The sequence below is a fragment of the Papaver somniferum genome, unplaced genomic scaffold (genome assembly GCF_003573695.1).
Source record: "Papaver somniferum cultivar HN1 unplaced genomic scaffold, ASM357369v1 unplaced-scaffold_31, whole genome shotgun sequence".
Taxonomy (NCBI): Eukaryota; Viridiplantae; Streptophyta; class Magnoliopsida; order Ranunculales; family Papaveraceae; genus Papaver; species Papaver somniferum.
The window spans coordinates 1-19,070 of NW_020642151.1; the positions used below are offsets into that span (position 1 = coordinate 1).

Genomic DNA, 19,070 nt, shown 5'->3' on the forward strand with positions numbered 1-19,070 from the left:
CACTGTGAGCTTGTCACGAAGCATTTTGAAACGAGGACCATGTAAGCCTTTGGTGAAGATTTCCGCCAACTGATCAAGAGTATGCACATAGAAAACATCTAGAGCTTTGGGATGCACCAGTTCCCTGACAAAGTGATAATCAAGATGAACATGTTTCATTTTAAAGTGCATAACAGGGTTTGAAGCAAGACTGATGGAGCTGATGTTGTCACAACCTAGTTTAGGTGAACCAATAAGATCAAAATGTAAATCCTTGAGAAGAAAGCAAATCCAAACAACTTCAGCTTCACTGTTTCCTAAGGTCTTGCTTTCATCTTCTGTATTGGACCTAGCAACAGTAGGTTGCTTTTTGGATGACCAGGATATAGCATTGGAGCCTAGAAAGATGCGGTAACCTCCAGTAGAGCGCCTATCACCAGGGAATCCAGCCCAATAAGCATTAAAAAAGCCTAAAAGAAAGGAATCACCTTTATTAAAGTGGAGACCATAAACAATAGTGCCTTTAACATATCTTAATATCATCTTGGCTGCAATCAAGTGTGGAGTTTTGGGATGTTACATATGCTGACAAACAACATTAAAAGCAAAAGAAATCTCTGGCATAGTCTAGGTCAAGTAGTGAAGAGCACCAACTAATGACCTAAATTCAGTTGGATTATCCAATAAGTCACCATCAGTTTTATTAAGTTTCTCAGAAGCTGCAATAGGTGCCTGACAAGGTGTGGCACCCTCCATGTGATATTTATGAAGTAGATCAACTGCATATTTGGTCTGAGATAGAAAAAGTGAATTAGAATTCCTCTTGACTTCAAGTCCCATGAAAAAATGGAGATCACCCAGATCCTTGATTGGAAACAGCAGCTGAAGATGAGTAATGATACTTTGAAGAAACTTGGAAGAGCTACCGCTCAGCAAGATGTCATCAACATATACTAATGCAATTGAGAGTTGATTTCCCACCTTGTAAACAAAAAGGGAAGGATCTGATGGAAAGTTAACAAACGGTAAAGAGAGAAGAGCAGCACTCAGCTTGTCATGTCAGGCTCTAGGGGCCTGCTTAAGTCCATATGTAGCTTTGTGTAGAAGGCAGACATGATTTGGCTTGGATTCATCAACAAATCCTGGATGCTGAGACATATACACCACTTCCTTCAAATCCCTATGAAGAAAAGCATTACTAACATCAAGTTGATGGATCTTCCAATTAAACTGCACTGTCATGGAAAGAATGATCCTGATGGTTGTTGGTTTAGTAACTGGACTGAAGGTCTCATAAAAGTAAATGCCTTGCTGTTGATGATAGACCTTACCTACTAGCCTTACCTTGTATCTATCAATTCTGCCATCTGGTTTATATTTGATCCTGAAGACCCATTTGCAGCCAATGACATTATCAATATCAGTGGGATCAACCAAAGAAAATGTACCTACATCAACTAAAGATTTGTATTTTGCAGCAGAGGCAATTCTCCATCCTTCTTCTTTGTGATATGTATTAATACATGTTGGTATTTTGGTGACCTTTGTAAGAAGAGCAACATCCAGAGGATGATAAGTGCCATAATAAGATTTTGGAGTCTTAATATCATGCTTACCTCTAGTAATCATTGAATGGTCATTCACAGTGATGGAGGATGATGGAAGTGAAGTAATGGACTCAGGTGGAGGAGTGATGGAAGTAGCTGACTCAAATGGAGGAGTCAGAGCAGTTGCTGACTCAATTGGAGTAGGAAAGAGCTCACTTGGAGACTGAGAGTAAGATAGTTGTTTATAAGGAAATGAAGTTTCATCAAAAGAAACATGCCTTGAAACATAAACAGTACTAGTAAGTGGATCTAAACATCGATAGCCTTTATGCTGAAGACTGTAACCTAGAAATATGCATTGCTTACTTCTATGCTCAAGTTTGTTAGATGTATAGGGCTTAACCCATGGATAACACGCACAACCAAAAACCTTCAAAAAGGCATAATCATGCAATTTGTGAAAAAGATGATGATAAGGAGTTGAGAAATTTAAAGACCTAGTGGGAAGCCTATTGATAAGAAAGTTTGCGGTGTGTAAAGCCTCAACCCGATAAGTATGAGGTAATCCTGATTGAGATAAAAGAGTCCTAGTAATGGCTAATAGATGCTTGTGCTTAACCTCAGCAACACCATTTTGTTCTGGGGTATGGGAACAAGTGAATTGATGATTAATTCCTTTTTGAGCACAAAATTGTTCTAGAAAGTTGTTTAAAAATTCACCTCCATTATCAGTTCTTATTGTGATCACTGAGTGTGAAATAATCTTTTCAATTCTAGTTACAAAAGCAGTGAAGTCAAGTTTAAAATCATATTTGGAATGCAAAGGAAGAATCCAACAATATTTGGTATAGTCATCAATAATATTGGCATAATATAGACTACCAGAAATTGATTCAATTTAACAAGGACCCCAAAGATCCATATGCAACAACTTCATAGGTTGTTTAGATTCATTACATGAAAGTTGAAATGGAAATTTCTGACTTCTACATAGTTTGCAATCAACACAAGCAAAAGGTTTATTTGAGATATTTGAGAAATTAAGAAGTTTACACTGTTTTTGTAAGGTTTGAAATGATGGATGACCAAATCTTTTTTGAATCAGAAAATTATCAGTTATTATAGAAGTAAGAGCATGATGAGGTGATATGAATTTGATTGGATAAATACCATCCCTATGTGGACCTTGGAAGAGAGTATTCCCAGAGTTCTGAGCCTTCATAGTAAAACCATGAGAATCAAGAGTTAAATAGCAATTGTTATCAGCAGTAAACTTGTGAATAGACAGGAGATTGTGAGATAATTGAGGAACAACAAGAACATCACTGAGTTGAAAAGAATGATCATTAACAATTTTACTAGAGTGTCCTGTGTGAGAAAAAGACATACCTGCTCCATTTTCTCTATGTATAATCCCAGAACCATCATATGAGGTGGATTTTTGAAGGAGTTGAGGTTGAGAAGTAATGTGACAATTTGTTCCACTATCAGCAATCCACTCTTCTTCATCAAAAATGTCTGCAGCAGCTAACATTGCACTGAGATTTGGTGGAGGTGCTCTTCCTTGATAAGAAAAATTGAGCCTCTTAGTACAGTTAGGAGACAAATGGTTTGAAGAATCAAAAATTTGAAAAGGTGGTGGTTTTTCTTGAACTGAGTAGCCTCTACCAGTAGAGTGTCTGCTGAAAATAGCTGGATTTGGATAACAACCACCAGTATAACCTCTTCCTCTGTAAGAACCTCTATAGTGATAAGAAGATCCCCTATAATTGTTCATATTGTTACTAGCTAAAAAGGCTTTGGCATTGGATTCATTCTTTAGAGTAGAATCTCTACCACTAACTACAGCCTCTTCACTAAGCAGGTTGTTTTGTAACTCAATACAAGATATTGGAGGATTTATGTTCTTCATGGATGTGGAAATGGAATTTAATCAGAGTTTAAGGCTTTAAATGTGACAACAACTAGTTCTTTGTCTGAAACAATTTCTCCAGCAGCGGCTAATTGATCGGATAAAAGTTTGATTTCGTTAATCAAAGCAGAAAATGACTTAGTACCTTGAGTGATTGAGATAAGCTTTGTGCATAATTGAATTGAGTGAGTTGATGATGCTCTTGCAAAGCGTTCTTCAATACTTCTCCATAATTCATGTGATGAAGTAGCTTGAGAGAAATAAGCAATCACTGAGTCTGAGATTGTTGAATTTATCCACATAATAATGGTTGAATCTTCATCTAACCAATATGTGTATAAGGGATTCTCAATTCCATTAATTTGATTACGCTGATTGTATACTGTGGAGGACAGGGATGAGAGCCATCAAGAAATCGCATCAGCTTGAACTTGTGAATCACCGGAGTCATAAAATTCTTCCAGGTAATGTAATTGTATTCTTTAAGCTTAAGATGAACAAAGTTATTTAGTTGATTAAGGCGAATGTTGGAGAACGAATTGGAAGTTGGATTTTCCATTGATCAAAAAATCTTGAAACAATCACAGATCTGAGATCGATAAAGAGGCAAAAGAAGATATCAAAGAAAATATTGAGAGAGACACCTCAAGATTGAAGAACAACGATGATGAAGATGACGAGAAAACTAAAATGAAAAATCCTGATGAGAGAAAAAAAAAGCAGATCTGAGAATGAAATTTCTGAATCTGCTGAACTAAAATCTTGATCAGTGATTTCAGATTACTTGAAAAAGAGATGAAAAGAAGATGAAGATTAAAAGAAGGATCGAAAATACAGAGTTAAAACTAACTCTACCGTGTATGATACCGTAATGACACTCCATTAATGGCAAACATTATTATTCTCATCTCATTACAAAACCAGGACTTTCATTGCAGAATGAATGAGTAATAGATCAAGTATTAGTACATCCTTAATGACCGACTTAACTGTCACTATCTGAAGTGCACACGTAGAGAAAGTATGTGTGATTACAGGTCACTCATAACTCACGTGACTACAAAGAGGGAAACATAATATGAAAGATTAACCTGCACTGCTACTTGTGTTATCCTTCACCACTGCATTACTTGAGATAATAAGTATCAGAGTCACTCCGCAAAGACAAAGGGATTAACACCAGACAACTCCCAGACCTTGTATTTCTTATTTAAAGGAGTTATTTTTTCCCCTACCATAATTTTCATTTGTTATAGATCTTTTCCTGCTTCGGGTCTGCCGTGATTTTCCATAGTTATCACATTGTGAATATCCCCTCGGATTCATCTTTCTTAACTCTTGTCTTGTGGTCACGCCTGAAAGAATACTTTAAATCATACCAAAAGAAACACAAGATCAAAATCTTATGCCTTCTTACAGTGTGCTGCCAAAAGATACATCCCCCTGGATGACTCATGCAAAACTGCTAAGGATTCCAATTTCAGAATTTGGCGAGAAGAAGCTAACTTCTTATTTCCAGGTTCCGTTCACTGAAACTAGTTCAGATACTGACACACAGATCTTTAAACACATAACTCCTTGTATTTCTGCTGAGGAAAACTCAGCTCTAACTGACATTCCATCTATGTAGGAAATTTGGCGAGTAGTTAAGAACGTAAAATCAAACAAAGCGCCGGGACCCGATGGTTTTCCAGTTATCTTCTTCAAACATAATTGGGATATTGTAAGGTCACAACTAGTGTCAACAATAAAAAAAAAAATTCAAAAATAAACATCTGCACAAAAACCTAAACAAAACTTTTCTATTTCTCATTCCCAAAATAGCCAGCAGATTTGAGACCTATTGGTCTATTAACACACCATATAAAGTTATAGCAAAACCCATGGCAAATAGGTTCAAGAAAACTTTAGAAAAAATAATCTCTCCGTTACAATCTTCCTTCCTCTCATCAAGACAAATTTCAGATAATATAATGGTTGCACATGAGATAGTACTTTCAATGAGAAAAAGTAAAAAAAAAATGTAACATTGGTCTTAAGATTGACATGTCGAAAGCCTTCGACAGAGTTAACTGGAAATTCTTAATAAACACTATGAAAGCTTTTAGATTTTCTGAAGAGTGGTGTCAACTGATTTTTCAGTGTATTTGTTCCTCATCAATTGTTGTTCTTCTTAATGGAAATCCCTGTCATGAATTTAAACCCTCTAAAGGGATTAGACAGGGAGATCCACTGTCTCCATACTTGTTCATTCTTTGTATGGAGGTTCTTTCTTGTCTCCTTTGTCATCTGCAATCTTTAAAAGAAGTTCAGGGAATTAAGCTAACTTCCGGAGCTACACCAATATCCAACTTATTTTTCGCAGACGAATCTGTTTAATAGAGTTGATCTAGTCAGCTGCAAAAACCTTCTTGATACTATTAATCTTTTCAGCTCTGCCTCGGGACAGGTTATAAACTTCTCTAAATCGGGTTTATTTTTCAGCAAGAAAGTACACAACAAACACCAAGGTATAATCTGTAGATTGTTAAAAATAAAGAAAATAAACATCAAAGACACCCACCTAGGAGTTCCGTTATTTATTGATAGATCAAAGCTAAAAAAATTTGATGGTATCATAAAAAAATGGAACAAAAGATAAAAAAAACTGGCTAGGGAAAATCTTATCACAACATAGTAAGATTGTGTTGAATAAGACTATCTTATCCAGTATGCCAATTTTTTATATGAGCTGTTTTGTTCTACCAAAAAAAATAACAAAGAGATCAATGACATTCAACGATATTTCTGTTGGGGAAAACACACAAACTCAAAAGGAATTTACATCAATTGATTTCCTGTGTAAACCAATAGAACAAGGGGGTTTAGGTTTCAAGGAAGCTAACAAAATTAACCAAGCTATGATAAGAAGAATAGCATGGACATTAGTCAGCAGACCATATGATATGTGGGCCCAAATCCTCAAAGGAAAATACTTCAAAACAACTGGTGCTCTTCTTTCCAAGAAGAAATCCAATGCATCATGGATATGGAGCTGCATACTTCAAGAAATACAACACTTAAAAAGATATAGTATTTTGGAAGTAGGGGATGGTACATCCATCAATATTTGAGAAGATAGGTGGCTACCAACAAGAGAAGAGGTTTTGCCTAAATCTGTTCTCACAACAAACTCCAATATAACACTTGTATCAGAGTTAATCAACTCTTCTGCAATCACTATATGCTAAGCTGCAAAACCAATCTTCTGTTACTCAGGTCCAAACAAAAAAGTTTTGGAAAGGTCTATGGAGCATGGATACTTCTCAAAGAATTAAATTGTTCATATGGAAATGTCTACAAGATGCCTTACCAACAAGACTGAAGCTGGGAATTGATGAAAAGTGTGTCTTCTGCAATGAAAAAGAAGAATCAACATTTCATTTATTCTTTGACTGTGGTTATGCAAAATCAATTTGGAAATTACATCCATTTGCAGTACAGAGAGTATTTTCTAACTATAACTCTCATAACATCTCTTTCTTAGATATATACAATGTTTGGAAGGAAGGTGACATAAACTCAATTTCTATGGCACTAGCAGCAACTAAATGCTGGTTAATATGGAAAGAACGTTGTCTGAGGGTGTTTGAAAAAAAACAAAGATCACCTAACCAGCTAGCTTTAGTTATATCAAAACATTATGAATATTGGCATCCAGTAACACAAAGCATAACTAAAACTCATCAATGCAGTCAAATAACTAATGCTAAGGATACTTGGGAATTCCCAAATCCTAGAACCCTGAAATTAAATTGTGATGCTTCTTGGATATCTTTTAAAACTGATGCAGGTATTGGCTTTGTCTTACGTAATTGGACATGGGATTTCAAAGGAGAAGAAATGGAAAGATGCAGGAGTTCATCAGCTGAAGAAGCAGAAGCTTTAGCTTTGCTGCAGACAACATAATGGTCCATTACAAAGGAATTGCAAAATCTCGTCGTTGGAGGGGATAACAAATCAACTATTAACTATCTACAAGGACAGGACACTACAATCAGCTGGCAAAGTAAGGCAATCTTAGACGAAGTGAAAAAACAAGCAACAAATCTCGTTTCTTTTGGAGGTTTTAAGCTATTTAACAGAAAGGGAAACAAGGTAGCAGATCTTTTGGGCAAGAAAGGAAGAACACAAACTTCTACTGTTTTAAGTTTTTCTGAAACACCAATGTTTTTAATTCCTGCAATAGCCTATGACGCTGTCAGGGCTTTAGAATTATGTAATATGAATGTAAACTCTGTATCTTTTTCAGTGGATTCTTATCACACAGATTCAGCCGTCAGACGGACTGCTCAATCTGAGCTTGTTCCAAATGAGCCTGAATCTTCATATTAGCTTTCCGTGCAGTAATCTACCACTTTATCTTCCAAAAAAAATAATGTTGAGCCGCTTGGTCGATCATTTCGTCGTCAATTAACTTTTCATGCCCGGGATGGGCCTAAGATTATAGGCCATTACATACAGCCTACCATTTGCAGAAACAATGGAAACTGTAGAATACCATACAAGAGAACTGGGACGGTACCAAACAGGCATGCAATATGTGGATAACTACAACTATAAGAAAAATCATCCATCCGTAAGAAGACACGGCAAAAAAAAAGAAATTTGTATTTATGTGTAACCATTTACAATACATAAATTAGAAACACATAAGCAAAAAAAACAAAGAGAGAAGAGACAGAGAAAACAGTGGGAAGAAAATCAAAACATGAAAATAAATTACAAACTAAAAAGTGTATCCAGGACCATCTTGCTAGATGATCACGGCTTGCTAACTCTTCATTTTCAACTGAATCCATTAATTTTATATCTTCTTCTCCCAATTCTCTCAACTTCACTAAGGTGTTCTTGTGAGGCGATATTTGTATAAATGCATTAGAATCCACAAGCTTTTTTGAGGTTGAAGCTATTGCATCGTAAATACCAAGAGAGCTACCATCAAAATATAAAACACCACCACTCTTAGTGAAGGCTAATGGTTCTCTTCCGAGAAGACGAAACTCTTCACTCCAACCCAATGGCTCATCGTTCTTCTTTTCTTGTAACCATATGTCACTCCAAATGCATCCCGTGATTTGACAGTAATACCTGATAGCATAATATAAAGCCGCACCAATAACCCCTATAGAGAAATCATACCTGGCCTTTTCAAGTGGCAAAGGAGGGGTTGAAAACTTGCGAAACTTTTCCTCAGCCAAATCAAAAACAAAAACCAATCCTCCTACATAATCCACCCAATACAGCGCCTCGTTCACAAAGACACTATGTTCGACATAAGTTTCACCAAACATATTATCAAACTTCCCAACAGATCTCCACCCGTTGCCACTGCCAAGAGTGTAGACAGCAACCTTTGTAAAGCCAGGTTCTCTCCATAGCTCGTACACTTCAACAACTTTGTATTCATTAGTTAAAGGAAGATAACCAAACCCAGTCGAACAATGAATATTATGATCATTATTCTTAACATTGGGAAGCAAAACATATTCTTTAGTCAAGGGGTTACAAATACAAGTAGTGTGATCTCCATATCCATGTAGACAGACTAAACCATTAACAGAACCGATAACCTTATAATAAGTAGATGTAAATGGAGGTGCTAAATTGAACCCTCTAATACGATGAACAGGCATCTCATCATGAGTATCACTATATTCAAATAGTGAAGTTTTTGATTCTTATCCTTAACAAGAAAACTCAACTTACCAGAGTCAACAGCAGCAGAATGACTAAGATGAGTTAAATGCATTTGAGAGAATGATGGATTATGAGAAGAAACAAGATTTCTCCACGGTCGACATACTAATTTACTCTCTAATACTGATTCAGTTGGTAAACGAGCTATGATGTCTAGTAGAATGTCTGCTGGGAGATCCTTGATATTCCGCAATCCCATTAAGGAAGAGGGATTTACACAGAGAAGAGAGTTGAGAAAATTTGGGAATTCTGGTTGTTGGAGTAGAGTGTGAGAAGTGGTACGGTGTGAGTGAGCACTGGTATTGACTTCATATATCTTTGTTCTCTATGAAATTTGTATTCTCTTCTCCTGATGTAGAGCACTTTGTTGTTGTCTATTCTTGTTCACAACTCTCTATTTCTCTTGTCATTTATAGTGGGAGAACTCACCCTAACCCACAAAGATAGTTTAAGCATCCAGCATTCCACCGATTGTATGTCAAATACTTTTGTCAACCGCATGCCTCCAATAATAAGGTATATCCTATATACGACCGTGCATAGGAATGATGGCTGACTTTTGCAAAGGAATGGGCTACCAGATATTATAATGGCAGTGGTTTTGGAGATGGAGTTTGATGGCCGGAAATTAGCTCCATTTCAATTATCCTGCGAAACAACAGTTGAAGGCGGGACGTTAATAAGCAAACGGAACAACGAATCCAGCCAAAATACAAATTTACTGGTCGTGAAGTGAATATTACTACTACCAGAAACATTATTCTCAGATTGTTTTGACTCTTAGGGACACCGATTCACAAACTTAAGTTTGCACCAGGGTATCTGACAAGCACCTAAGAATTTGCTTTTCGATTTATTAAAGAAAAAACGCAATAATTAAAGGACAGTAATGATTTTGCTGGGGCATTACAACAGTGCATACATTTTTGGTGCTTACGTGATGCTGGTGGGCACTTGCTCGTCTCTCCACCAACTGCTTTAGGATGCAAGTCAAGTTGTAACTACCATTCAAGCTTAAATAAAGTTTCTTTTGCATAAAATAATGTCTACATATAAATGAATCAAAAAGAAAGCCCACACTTTGTGTGCCGTCGTGTCGTGGCAAAGAATTTTGTGTTATATACTCCAGAAACATCTCATTCTCATAAACTTTCTCCGGAAAAAAGACTGATCAAGAAAACCAAGCAATAATCTGGAGAGAAAAATTATTTTTTTTTGATCGATAAAGAAGAATGCATTGATCAAAAAATAGGGATACAAAAATGCAGCATCCAAGATGGAATGTGCAGAAAAAGAGAAAAAAAAAACTGTACAAAAAAAAAAAAAAAACGCTGAAACTATTCATAAACACAAAACAGCCATGTCTATATCCGAATTAGCTGCTAAGCTACCAATTGATCCACCCGTTAATAATTTAATGTGAATGAAAATATGTTACCAGTCGATGTTGCGGTGGTACTGGTACTGCAGTCACATAAATTTAGAAAGCGTTCCCGAAGCACATTTGATCTCCTCATGTTATAGCTGATTACCCTGAAATTCCAACTATTACAAAAATTTCAAGAGACATGTTCAAGTCTATTCCTAGTTCTGATGCCATCTTCATGAAGGTTATTATTCTTATTCTTATTTTATTATATATTTTCTAAGAAAGTCCTAAGATTTGAACTGATCATGACCTCAAACTGGTTATAAGTTCATTTGGAATCTTATACCTGCCGGTGTTATATGGACTGTTCGGTTAAAAAGAAATCATAGAATATTGAAGACCTTTATGGATATACAATGAACCCATGATGCTAAGGTTTTGATTTACTTTCGTTGTTTCCTTTTCTTCTTTGTTTGTGTAAATCACTCTCTTGCTTATCGATAGCTTTCTTCTTTCTTTTTGCCTTAGAAGTAACAATAATCATATAAATTAAGCATCTCAGAACGTCCTCCCCGGTAGCAATGAGGATGAGCGTATTCTTTCTCTTTCTTTTCCCTGCAAAGCTCCGTAGGTGGTTTAAAGAAAGGGCCAGGAGACCCATTTTAGAGAACAAACAAGGTAGTAGTAGAGATTAATTGGGAATTACCATTTAGAACTGTGACAATTATTTTTATGACTACAAATTGTGATGTTTTATTCTAATGGCCCTAGGGTCATATAAGTAAATATGTGAATTATTCGCATGACCCTGACCCAGTTTAGAAACAATCTCCCCTCCTTTAAGACACTAAGTCATATAAGCTCCCACGTTGCACGGTGAGCGTGACACACCTCTCAAATTAAATGAGATAAAAGCTTTGAACTAGAGCAGTTCTGAAAAGGTCAGGTGGCAGGACTCTATTGGTCGGAGCATTAAAATCTGAATCACACTATGTTTACACCCTATATTTAACTGGTCGTTTATAACACCGTCAGGTAAAACGTGGGTACACAATACTTCTGTCAGGTTTTGTGCCTAAATAATTATTTACACTTGGTTTACACCTAATACTTGCCTGGACGTTATTAACGCCGGTTAGGTATACAAAACTTCCGTCAAGCTTGAACCCATTTAGGTCGAGAGAAATGAAATAATTCCCAGTTTCTTTTCTTTTTTGTTCTTCCCCATTTCATCTCGCAGAATCTGTAATCAAGAATCTGCAGTGAATTAGGATCAGAGATGAACTTATGAATGGTTTTGTATAATGGAGAAATCAGGTATATCACAAATTCTTTTATTTTTTATCTATGGTAGTCTGCTTGGTAATTATATAATCATATACATAACCAATTCATGGTAAAAAAAAAAAAAAGTCTATGGTAGTAATCCCTTGATTTAGGAAATTCGTTGGTTCGACTCAGTTAAGGCTGTTTTCTTCCCCACGAGGATCTTCACCTTTACTTGCATCTGTCACGTTGTAATCTTTTCCCTTCGTCAAGGTTTTTTCCCCAATGGGTTTTCTTTGTCAACGTTTTAATGAGGCAACATATTCGAGTCCAGATATGTTCTAAGTTGCTTAATATTTCACTCTTTTTCTTTAGTTCAGGTTTTGTCCCTCTGGGTTTTTCCTGACGAAGTTTTAACGAGACAATTAACTTAGACTCATTGATCCTTGAAGATCGTATTGCATGTGGTGAACTACATGTAAAGTAAGAGACGACATGTGAAGTACTACATGTGAAGATCTGTACCAAGGTTTTATCCCACTGGGTTTTTCCTTGTCAAAGTTTTAGTAAGGCAATTGATTTCGGTACAAGCCATCAAGGAGAGGACATCAAGAAGAAATACATTCCAAGCACTATATGTGAAGCATTATGTATACAGTTTTGTTATTGAACCACACAAGGGGGAGTGTTACAGAGCCTATGTCCCATGGATGTGTGGTTCATTCACTTACCCATTTTATATGTATATATTGTAACCTATGTAATATAACTACTCATCTTACTAATACAATGGTTTTTCTTCTTGTCTCTACATCTCCCTCCTTCATCTTGATTCTCCTCAATCATTTTCTTTATTTTCTGGATTTTCACAATATTGAGGGTCATTCGTCGCGTATGTCCCAACAATCCACCCAATCTACACCGCACATTGTCAGATCAACCATATCTAACGAAATTTCATCCGACGAATACGAATGGTTTCTCAATTAGCCAATGAGAACGCGAAGTTACGCTCACCAACCAATAGGAGAGAGGATAAGATCCATCAATGCTACTTTTATTCTGGAGTGAGGGATGGTATTAAGTTTTTAGGTTGTTGATAAATTTAGCATTAGTCAACTAAGTAGCCTGAAGAATCAATTATAAATGGAACCGTAAAAGTTAATCAATAACTTTGTTCCGACAAACAAAGATTTATTACGGCGCAAACAAAATGAAAGCATAATTGATTTGTCAATTAAACTTGATTTTACCTATTTCCCATCCCTATTTTTCTTATTTCTCATCCACATAAATTCCAAGGATGAATTGGGGGCCCTGGAAAAATAATTGGGGACCCCTAACTACAGGAAAAAAAAGGTCATGAAATATTAATTGGGAATTATCCCTTATCCCCAACTTTTTTAAGTGGCTAAACTACCCCAAATCATTAGTGGTAATTAAGTTAATTAATTGTTAATTAGTTTAATTAGATTAAAATCAGATTTAGGGATACAATTTTGATAAAAGAAAAATTGTGTGTTTGTGTTATGGAGAGGAAGAAGTTGAGTTTTTGGGGGATTCCAGTAGAGGAATCATATTGCTCAAAATGAAGGAACCAATCCTCAAAATGAAGAACCCGAAGCTCAAAACAATCAGGTAAACTTCCTATACTCTTCAAATTGTTTGAATGATCCCCCAAGTGGTCGATTCATGTACACTATGCAACTACTCAGAGTGAGGGTCGTTAAGTCGAGAGGGTAATAAACGAACGACTCTAAGGAGTCGTCAATTACTTGACACAACTTTTGACGACTCAAACCTGCAACTTTTGCAGGTTATGAAAAATCGTCAACTAAGTGTGATATAATTGACGACTCCAGCTAGTTAGGTCATATAGAGTCGTTAACTTAATATGTTTAGAACCCAACGACTCTAAAACTTTTTACTCTCTGAAGATGTTACTCTTAGGGTCGTTAATTAGGCATTCCTATATACTGACGACCCTAGCGAGACATTTCATAGATCAAGGGTCGGCAAGCAAAATTTATAAAACCAAACGACCCTTCAACATCGTTAACGACTTCACATGACGACCCTTCAACATAGTTAACGACTACAACCATTTGACATGACGACCCTTTCTATTTTTTGAACAGGGAACAAATTTTGTATCATATAGAATCGTTAGCGATTTTGAAATCCCTAGACGACACTATTCTAGGGCAGAAAACCAGGTTTAGGGTCGTTATCTACGACACCCTAATGGTTAACGATTTTTTATCAATTCAACATGCATATCAAAAATCGTTAAGCAATAAAAAACCGTGGTTAACGACCCTGGAATTGTAACTGCAATTTTGCAGTTGAAAATCTAATTTTTTTTAGTTCACTTACGACGATGAATCAGTGAGAATTTTTTTTTCTCAGAAATCGTTAATGGAATGGGAAACAGTGGGAGAGAGGGAGCGGAGGAGAAGAAGAATGGGACGAGAAGAAGTTATTAGAGAAAGGTAAAATAGTTATTTCACCATCATTTTGGAAGTCCCATATATCTTTTGGTGTGGATATAAAATGTATCCTGACCCCCAATTCAGCCTTGATAAATTCCTATCCCCGATAATCCTAAGTATCACCATATATATTTTTCCTATTTACACCCAACAGCTAAACAAAAACCCTAATTTATTTTCATCTCCACCACCGTACATCTTGTTGCCCACCTCCATGATCCACCACCACCTTCAATCATCAATTAAATGCCCGATTAAAATCATGCAACTTGCATTCATGGACTCTTTCTCCCTTCAGTGTAGCCAATATAGTCACTGCACTATGCAAAACGCTTGTTTATGTTTGGGACTTTACATGAATCTATTTGCCAATTAGTGCGGCTTGTATCAGAGAAATACCAGTAGTGGCGTGATCATTTTGTGGACTCATGTCATGATTGGATAAATATACGTACGTAAACTGGCTGATAGCTGATACGCTCTCCCGGAATCGATCAAAAACTCCTAAAGTTGTATTACTTGGTTGATTCCAACTATTTCAATGTCTGGACGTAAAACCCATAACAATTTATGAATTAATTGTATATCTGACTGTACTGGATTTGGAATTTAAAAAAACAACAACATGTGAATTGATTCGTGGTTGCGGTAGTTGACTGAAAAATGATTCACTGGATTTTTAAGTTGATGATTCTTCTGAGTTTTTTTCTAATCCGGAAAGAAGAAGAAGACAAATAAAAATGTCAACAGTTAATGGTCATAGTCTCATAGAGTTGACTTTTACAGGTTGTATGTAGGAGAAAACAAAATTAAAAAGTAAATTAACTTTTGAAATTGTAAAGGGGACGTAAAATAGGAAAAATGGTGTAGGAAATGGGAAAAAGCTTACAACTTTAACTAGCTAATCTAATTAATTGGTTGTATATCAGTATATATATGCAAACAAAAGAGAACGATTGAAAGAAAAATGTTGTACCAATGAGGGCGAATAATGGTGCCCATACATATGGGATTTAATTTCTCCAAATCGTATCTGATTAACGGAATAGGGATCCAAGTGTGGACAGTTGGGTCCGGTATGTCAATATGTAGAGTTTTTTTGTTTTAGATTTTTCGTAAAAAGAATGCCTTTCGGACTTCGAAACGCAGGGGCAACATACCAAAGGATGGTCGATGTTATCTTCAAGTCATGGATTGGAGGAACCCTAGAAGTCTACGTGGACGACATGCTCGTCAAAAGCAAGTTGCGTAAAAATCACCATCAGGACCTGAGGAATATCTTCGAAGCAATGAGACAGCATCACATGAAAGTGAATCCGGAGAAATGTACTTTCGGTGTCACCTCGGGGAAGTTCCTCGGGTATCTGGTAACAAAAAGGGGCATCGAGGTAGACCCAGCAAAGATTCAAGCCATAGTAGAGATGCCGTCCCCAAAGAATCTAAAGGAAGTGCAGAAGCTCAATGGGTCTATAGAAGCGTTGGGCAGATTTATTGCACGGTCTTCGGACAAATGCAAACATTTCTTCAATATTCTCAAAAAAGGGAGCAGGTTCGAATGGACCGCTGAATGCGAGGAAGCATTCCAAAAAATCAAAGAACATCTAGCCTCAATCCCGATCCTGCAGAAGCCAGACCCTGATGAGGTTTTGGCACTGTACATAGCAGCAACGGAGGACACAGTCAGCGCGGTATTAGTCAAAACCAATACAAAGGTAGAACAGCCTATCTATTACGTCAGCAAGACACTCAATTCTGCGGAAAGAAATTATACTAAGATTGAACAACTCATCCTCGCACTGGTATGGGCTACCCAAAAACTGAGAACCTACTTCCTAACTCACCTCGTCAGGGTACCATGCAAAGCACCATTGGAAGCAGTCCTCAAAAGCACGGGAAAAGTGGGCCGAATAGCCAAATGGAACACCCATCTGGACCAATTCAACATCATTCATGAAATTCAACATTCTCGGAAGTCCCAAGTTCTGGCATATTTCTTAGCAGACCTCCCCCTTGACAACGACGAAGAGATTAAGGGAATACCAGAAGCCGAGGAAGAAATCAAGGATCCAACGGATATCCTCGAACCTGTGAGTCAAAGACAATGGGAAGTCTTTGTCGACGGATCTAAAAATAAGGAAGGAGCAGGAATATGCATTGTCATTATCACCCCAACTGGAGAAAGGATTATACAGGCACTTAGATTGGAATTCAAAGAGCATACCAACAACATTGTTGAATACGAAGCTGTCGTACATGCCCTACGTATAATAATAGAGATGGGGGTAACCGATGTAAGGCTGACAAGTGATTCGCAGCTTGTCATACGGCAAATAGGGCTCGAGTATAATGTGTACGATGACACCCTTTCAGCTTACATGGCCTTGGTCCAAACATTGGCATCACAAATCCCGAACATTAAGTTCCGGCACTTATGCAGAAGGGACCTCAGGCACGCGGATGCCCTAGCATATATATCATCCATGCTGAGGGATAAAAATGCCGAAGCTATTAAAATAACAAGGGTATACGAGCCTTCGATTGCATCTCAATTCTCCTTCGCTACCAATCAAGATACGGTGGAAGAAAATATCGAAGACCAGGTAGGAGAAGACATCCATAATGACTTTGACGAAGAGGATATCCTGTCAAGAGCAAATCAAGACGAAGACTTCAGCAACGAAGATGACTGGAGGGTGACAATACATGCCTTTCTCGAAAAAGGAAGCTTACCTGCGGATCAGAAACAAGCTAGGAAGATACTCTCCAAAGTGGGAAGATATGATCTTCGGGATGGGGTCCTGTATAGGAAATCCTTCCTTGGACCATTACTACGATGCTTGTCCCGGAAAGAGGGGCATCGAATTCTAAATGATATCCATTATGGTGACGCGGGGAATCATAGCGGCATGAGATCACTAGCTGACAAAGCAAAAACGCAAGGATATTACTGGCCGACAATGATACAAGATGCCGCGAGGATGTCCCGACGATGTGAAGAATGTCAGCGCTTCGCAAAAAAGATCCACGCGCCGGCAAAAATGTTAAACTCCGTCGATAGCCCGTGGCCATTTGCAAAATGGGGCGTAGACATCGTCGGGACTTTCATTGAAGGATCAGTTAAGAGACGATTTTTGATAGTAGCCACGGACTACTTCAGTAAATGGGTGGAGGCTAAGGCCTTGGCCAGGATCAGAGACGCGGATGTGTTCACTTTCATATTCCAGAACATCATTTGCAGATTTGGTATACCTGCTGAAATTGTATCTGATAACGGCAAGCAATTACAGGGGAAAAATATAGACATGCTCTTCGATACTTTCAAAATAAGAAAGAACAAGTCCACCCCCATATACCTTCAAAGCAACGGACAAGCGGAATCTACCAACAAGACCCTCGCCCTTATACTCAAAAAACAATTAGACGAGCATAAGGGAAGATGGTGCGAACAACTGCACAATGTGTTATGGGCATACAGGACAACACGAAGATCCGCCACCGGGGAATCCCCGTTTCTTCTAACTTATGGAGCTGAAGCAGTCATACCTACGGAAATCCTCATGCCAACCACGAAGACCGAAGCTTGGGAGAAAAACCTCACAACAGATATGATGTTAGAAAGGTTGGACGACTTGGAAGGAAGAAGGGAAGTAGCATTGCAAAAGATGGAAAATTATCAACGAAGACTAGCAAGGGAGTACAACAAAAAGGTAAAGCTTCGGAATTTTGTAGAGGGACAGTATGTGTTGAGAACAATCCCACGGTATCAGCAAGAAAAGAAATGGGGAAAGTTAGCACCTACATGGGGAGGACCTTTTATAATACACGACGTGGCGGGTAATGGTTCTTACTACCTTCGTAATCTAAAAGGCGAGGTCCTCCGGAATCCTTGGAATGCTAAGTGTCTCAAACCATACTTCCCATAGGAGCAACGCAGACTTGAATCTGCTTGGAGTGTACCAGAAGAAGAAGGGAGCCTGACCGCTCCACATGTTTCTATCTCTGGAAGAGGAATTGCAGGCCTCAACTTATCAATCAAACAAGCTTTCAAATTATCAAGTCAGTGGAATCTACCGACAATATTGGGGAAAGTAGTTAATCTACAATCTCTCAGGGCTCCCCCATCAGTGTCCATAAGTGTAGGACCAGGGGGAAGGCACCCAGCAGAAAGAGATACCCAACCAATCTTAAGGCAACGGGTCGACGGAATGGGTGTGTAAATATTTTAATCCCATATCCTAGAACGTTGCCCCGCCCCCCACCGTATGGGAATCCTCTGGCCCAGGATTCGCCAGCGGGGTGAAAGGTCTCAAGACGATCACGAAGGTACCGTCCTTCAGTATCGCACCCAAACACTTAAAAACTTTTGTTTTGTTTTTTCACAAATGCTTAAAATAAAAACAAACCAACATTGCAGGTATATCAAGAAGAGGATTCATTTCATAAAGGATGATTACAAGAAGTGAAAGGCCAAATTCAAGGATACACAATCAAAAAATATTCCTTTTACAGGATTATCAGCAAAAAATATCCTTGTTACATGATTACAAAAAGTGAAAGGATAATGATGCCGCGGACCCTACAGAATGCTGCGGTCTCTACCTAGATGGCGGCCCCATCGGCAGGATTATTCCGAAGACTTAATGGGACGCTCCCACCAGAAGAGGGGCCCGAGGAGCTGGGAAAGGCAGAAGGAACGGGACGACGAGGATAGTTCTTCACGAGACCATGTTCGTTCCTTAGGCCAAGTTCTATCCTCTCCAGCATCT

The 19,070-nt window shown here is 37.9% G+C and overlaps 1 protein-coding gene across 2 annotated transcripts; it reads right to left on the minus strand.

Moving 5' to 3' along the window:
• Window positions 1-8,072: 8,072 nt before the first annotated feature.
• Window positions 8,073-9,984, minus strand: LOC113341800 (F-box/kelch-repeat protein At3g06240-like). 2 transcript variants are annotated; one of them, XM_026586547.1, is made up of 2 exons: window positions 9,927-9,984; window positions 8,073-9,825 (listed from the first exon to the last, which is right to left on the minus strand). In XM_026586547.1, exon 2 carries the CDS (start codon window positions 9,111-9,113, stop codon window positions 8,106-8,108), a length of 1,008 nt encoding a protein of 335 aa, XP_026442332.1. In that variant the 5' UTR covers window positions 9,114-9,825; window positions 9,927-9,984; the 3' UTR covers window positions 8,073-8,105. The 2 variants fall into 2 exon arrangements, with proteins under 2 accessions (XP_026442332.1, XP_026442333.1); XM_026586548.1 differs by having other exon boundaries at window positions 9,924-9,959.
• Window positions 9,985-19,070: the final 9,086 nt, after the last annotated feature.

What these genes read in the sequence shown, in the direction of transcription:
- LOC113341800 (XM_026586547.1), bottom strand. Translation starts at nt 9,113, where the DNA reads ATGCCTGTTCATCGTATTAGAGGGTTCAATTTAGCACCTCCATTTACA.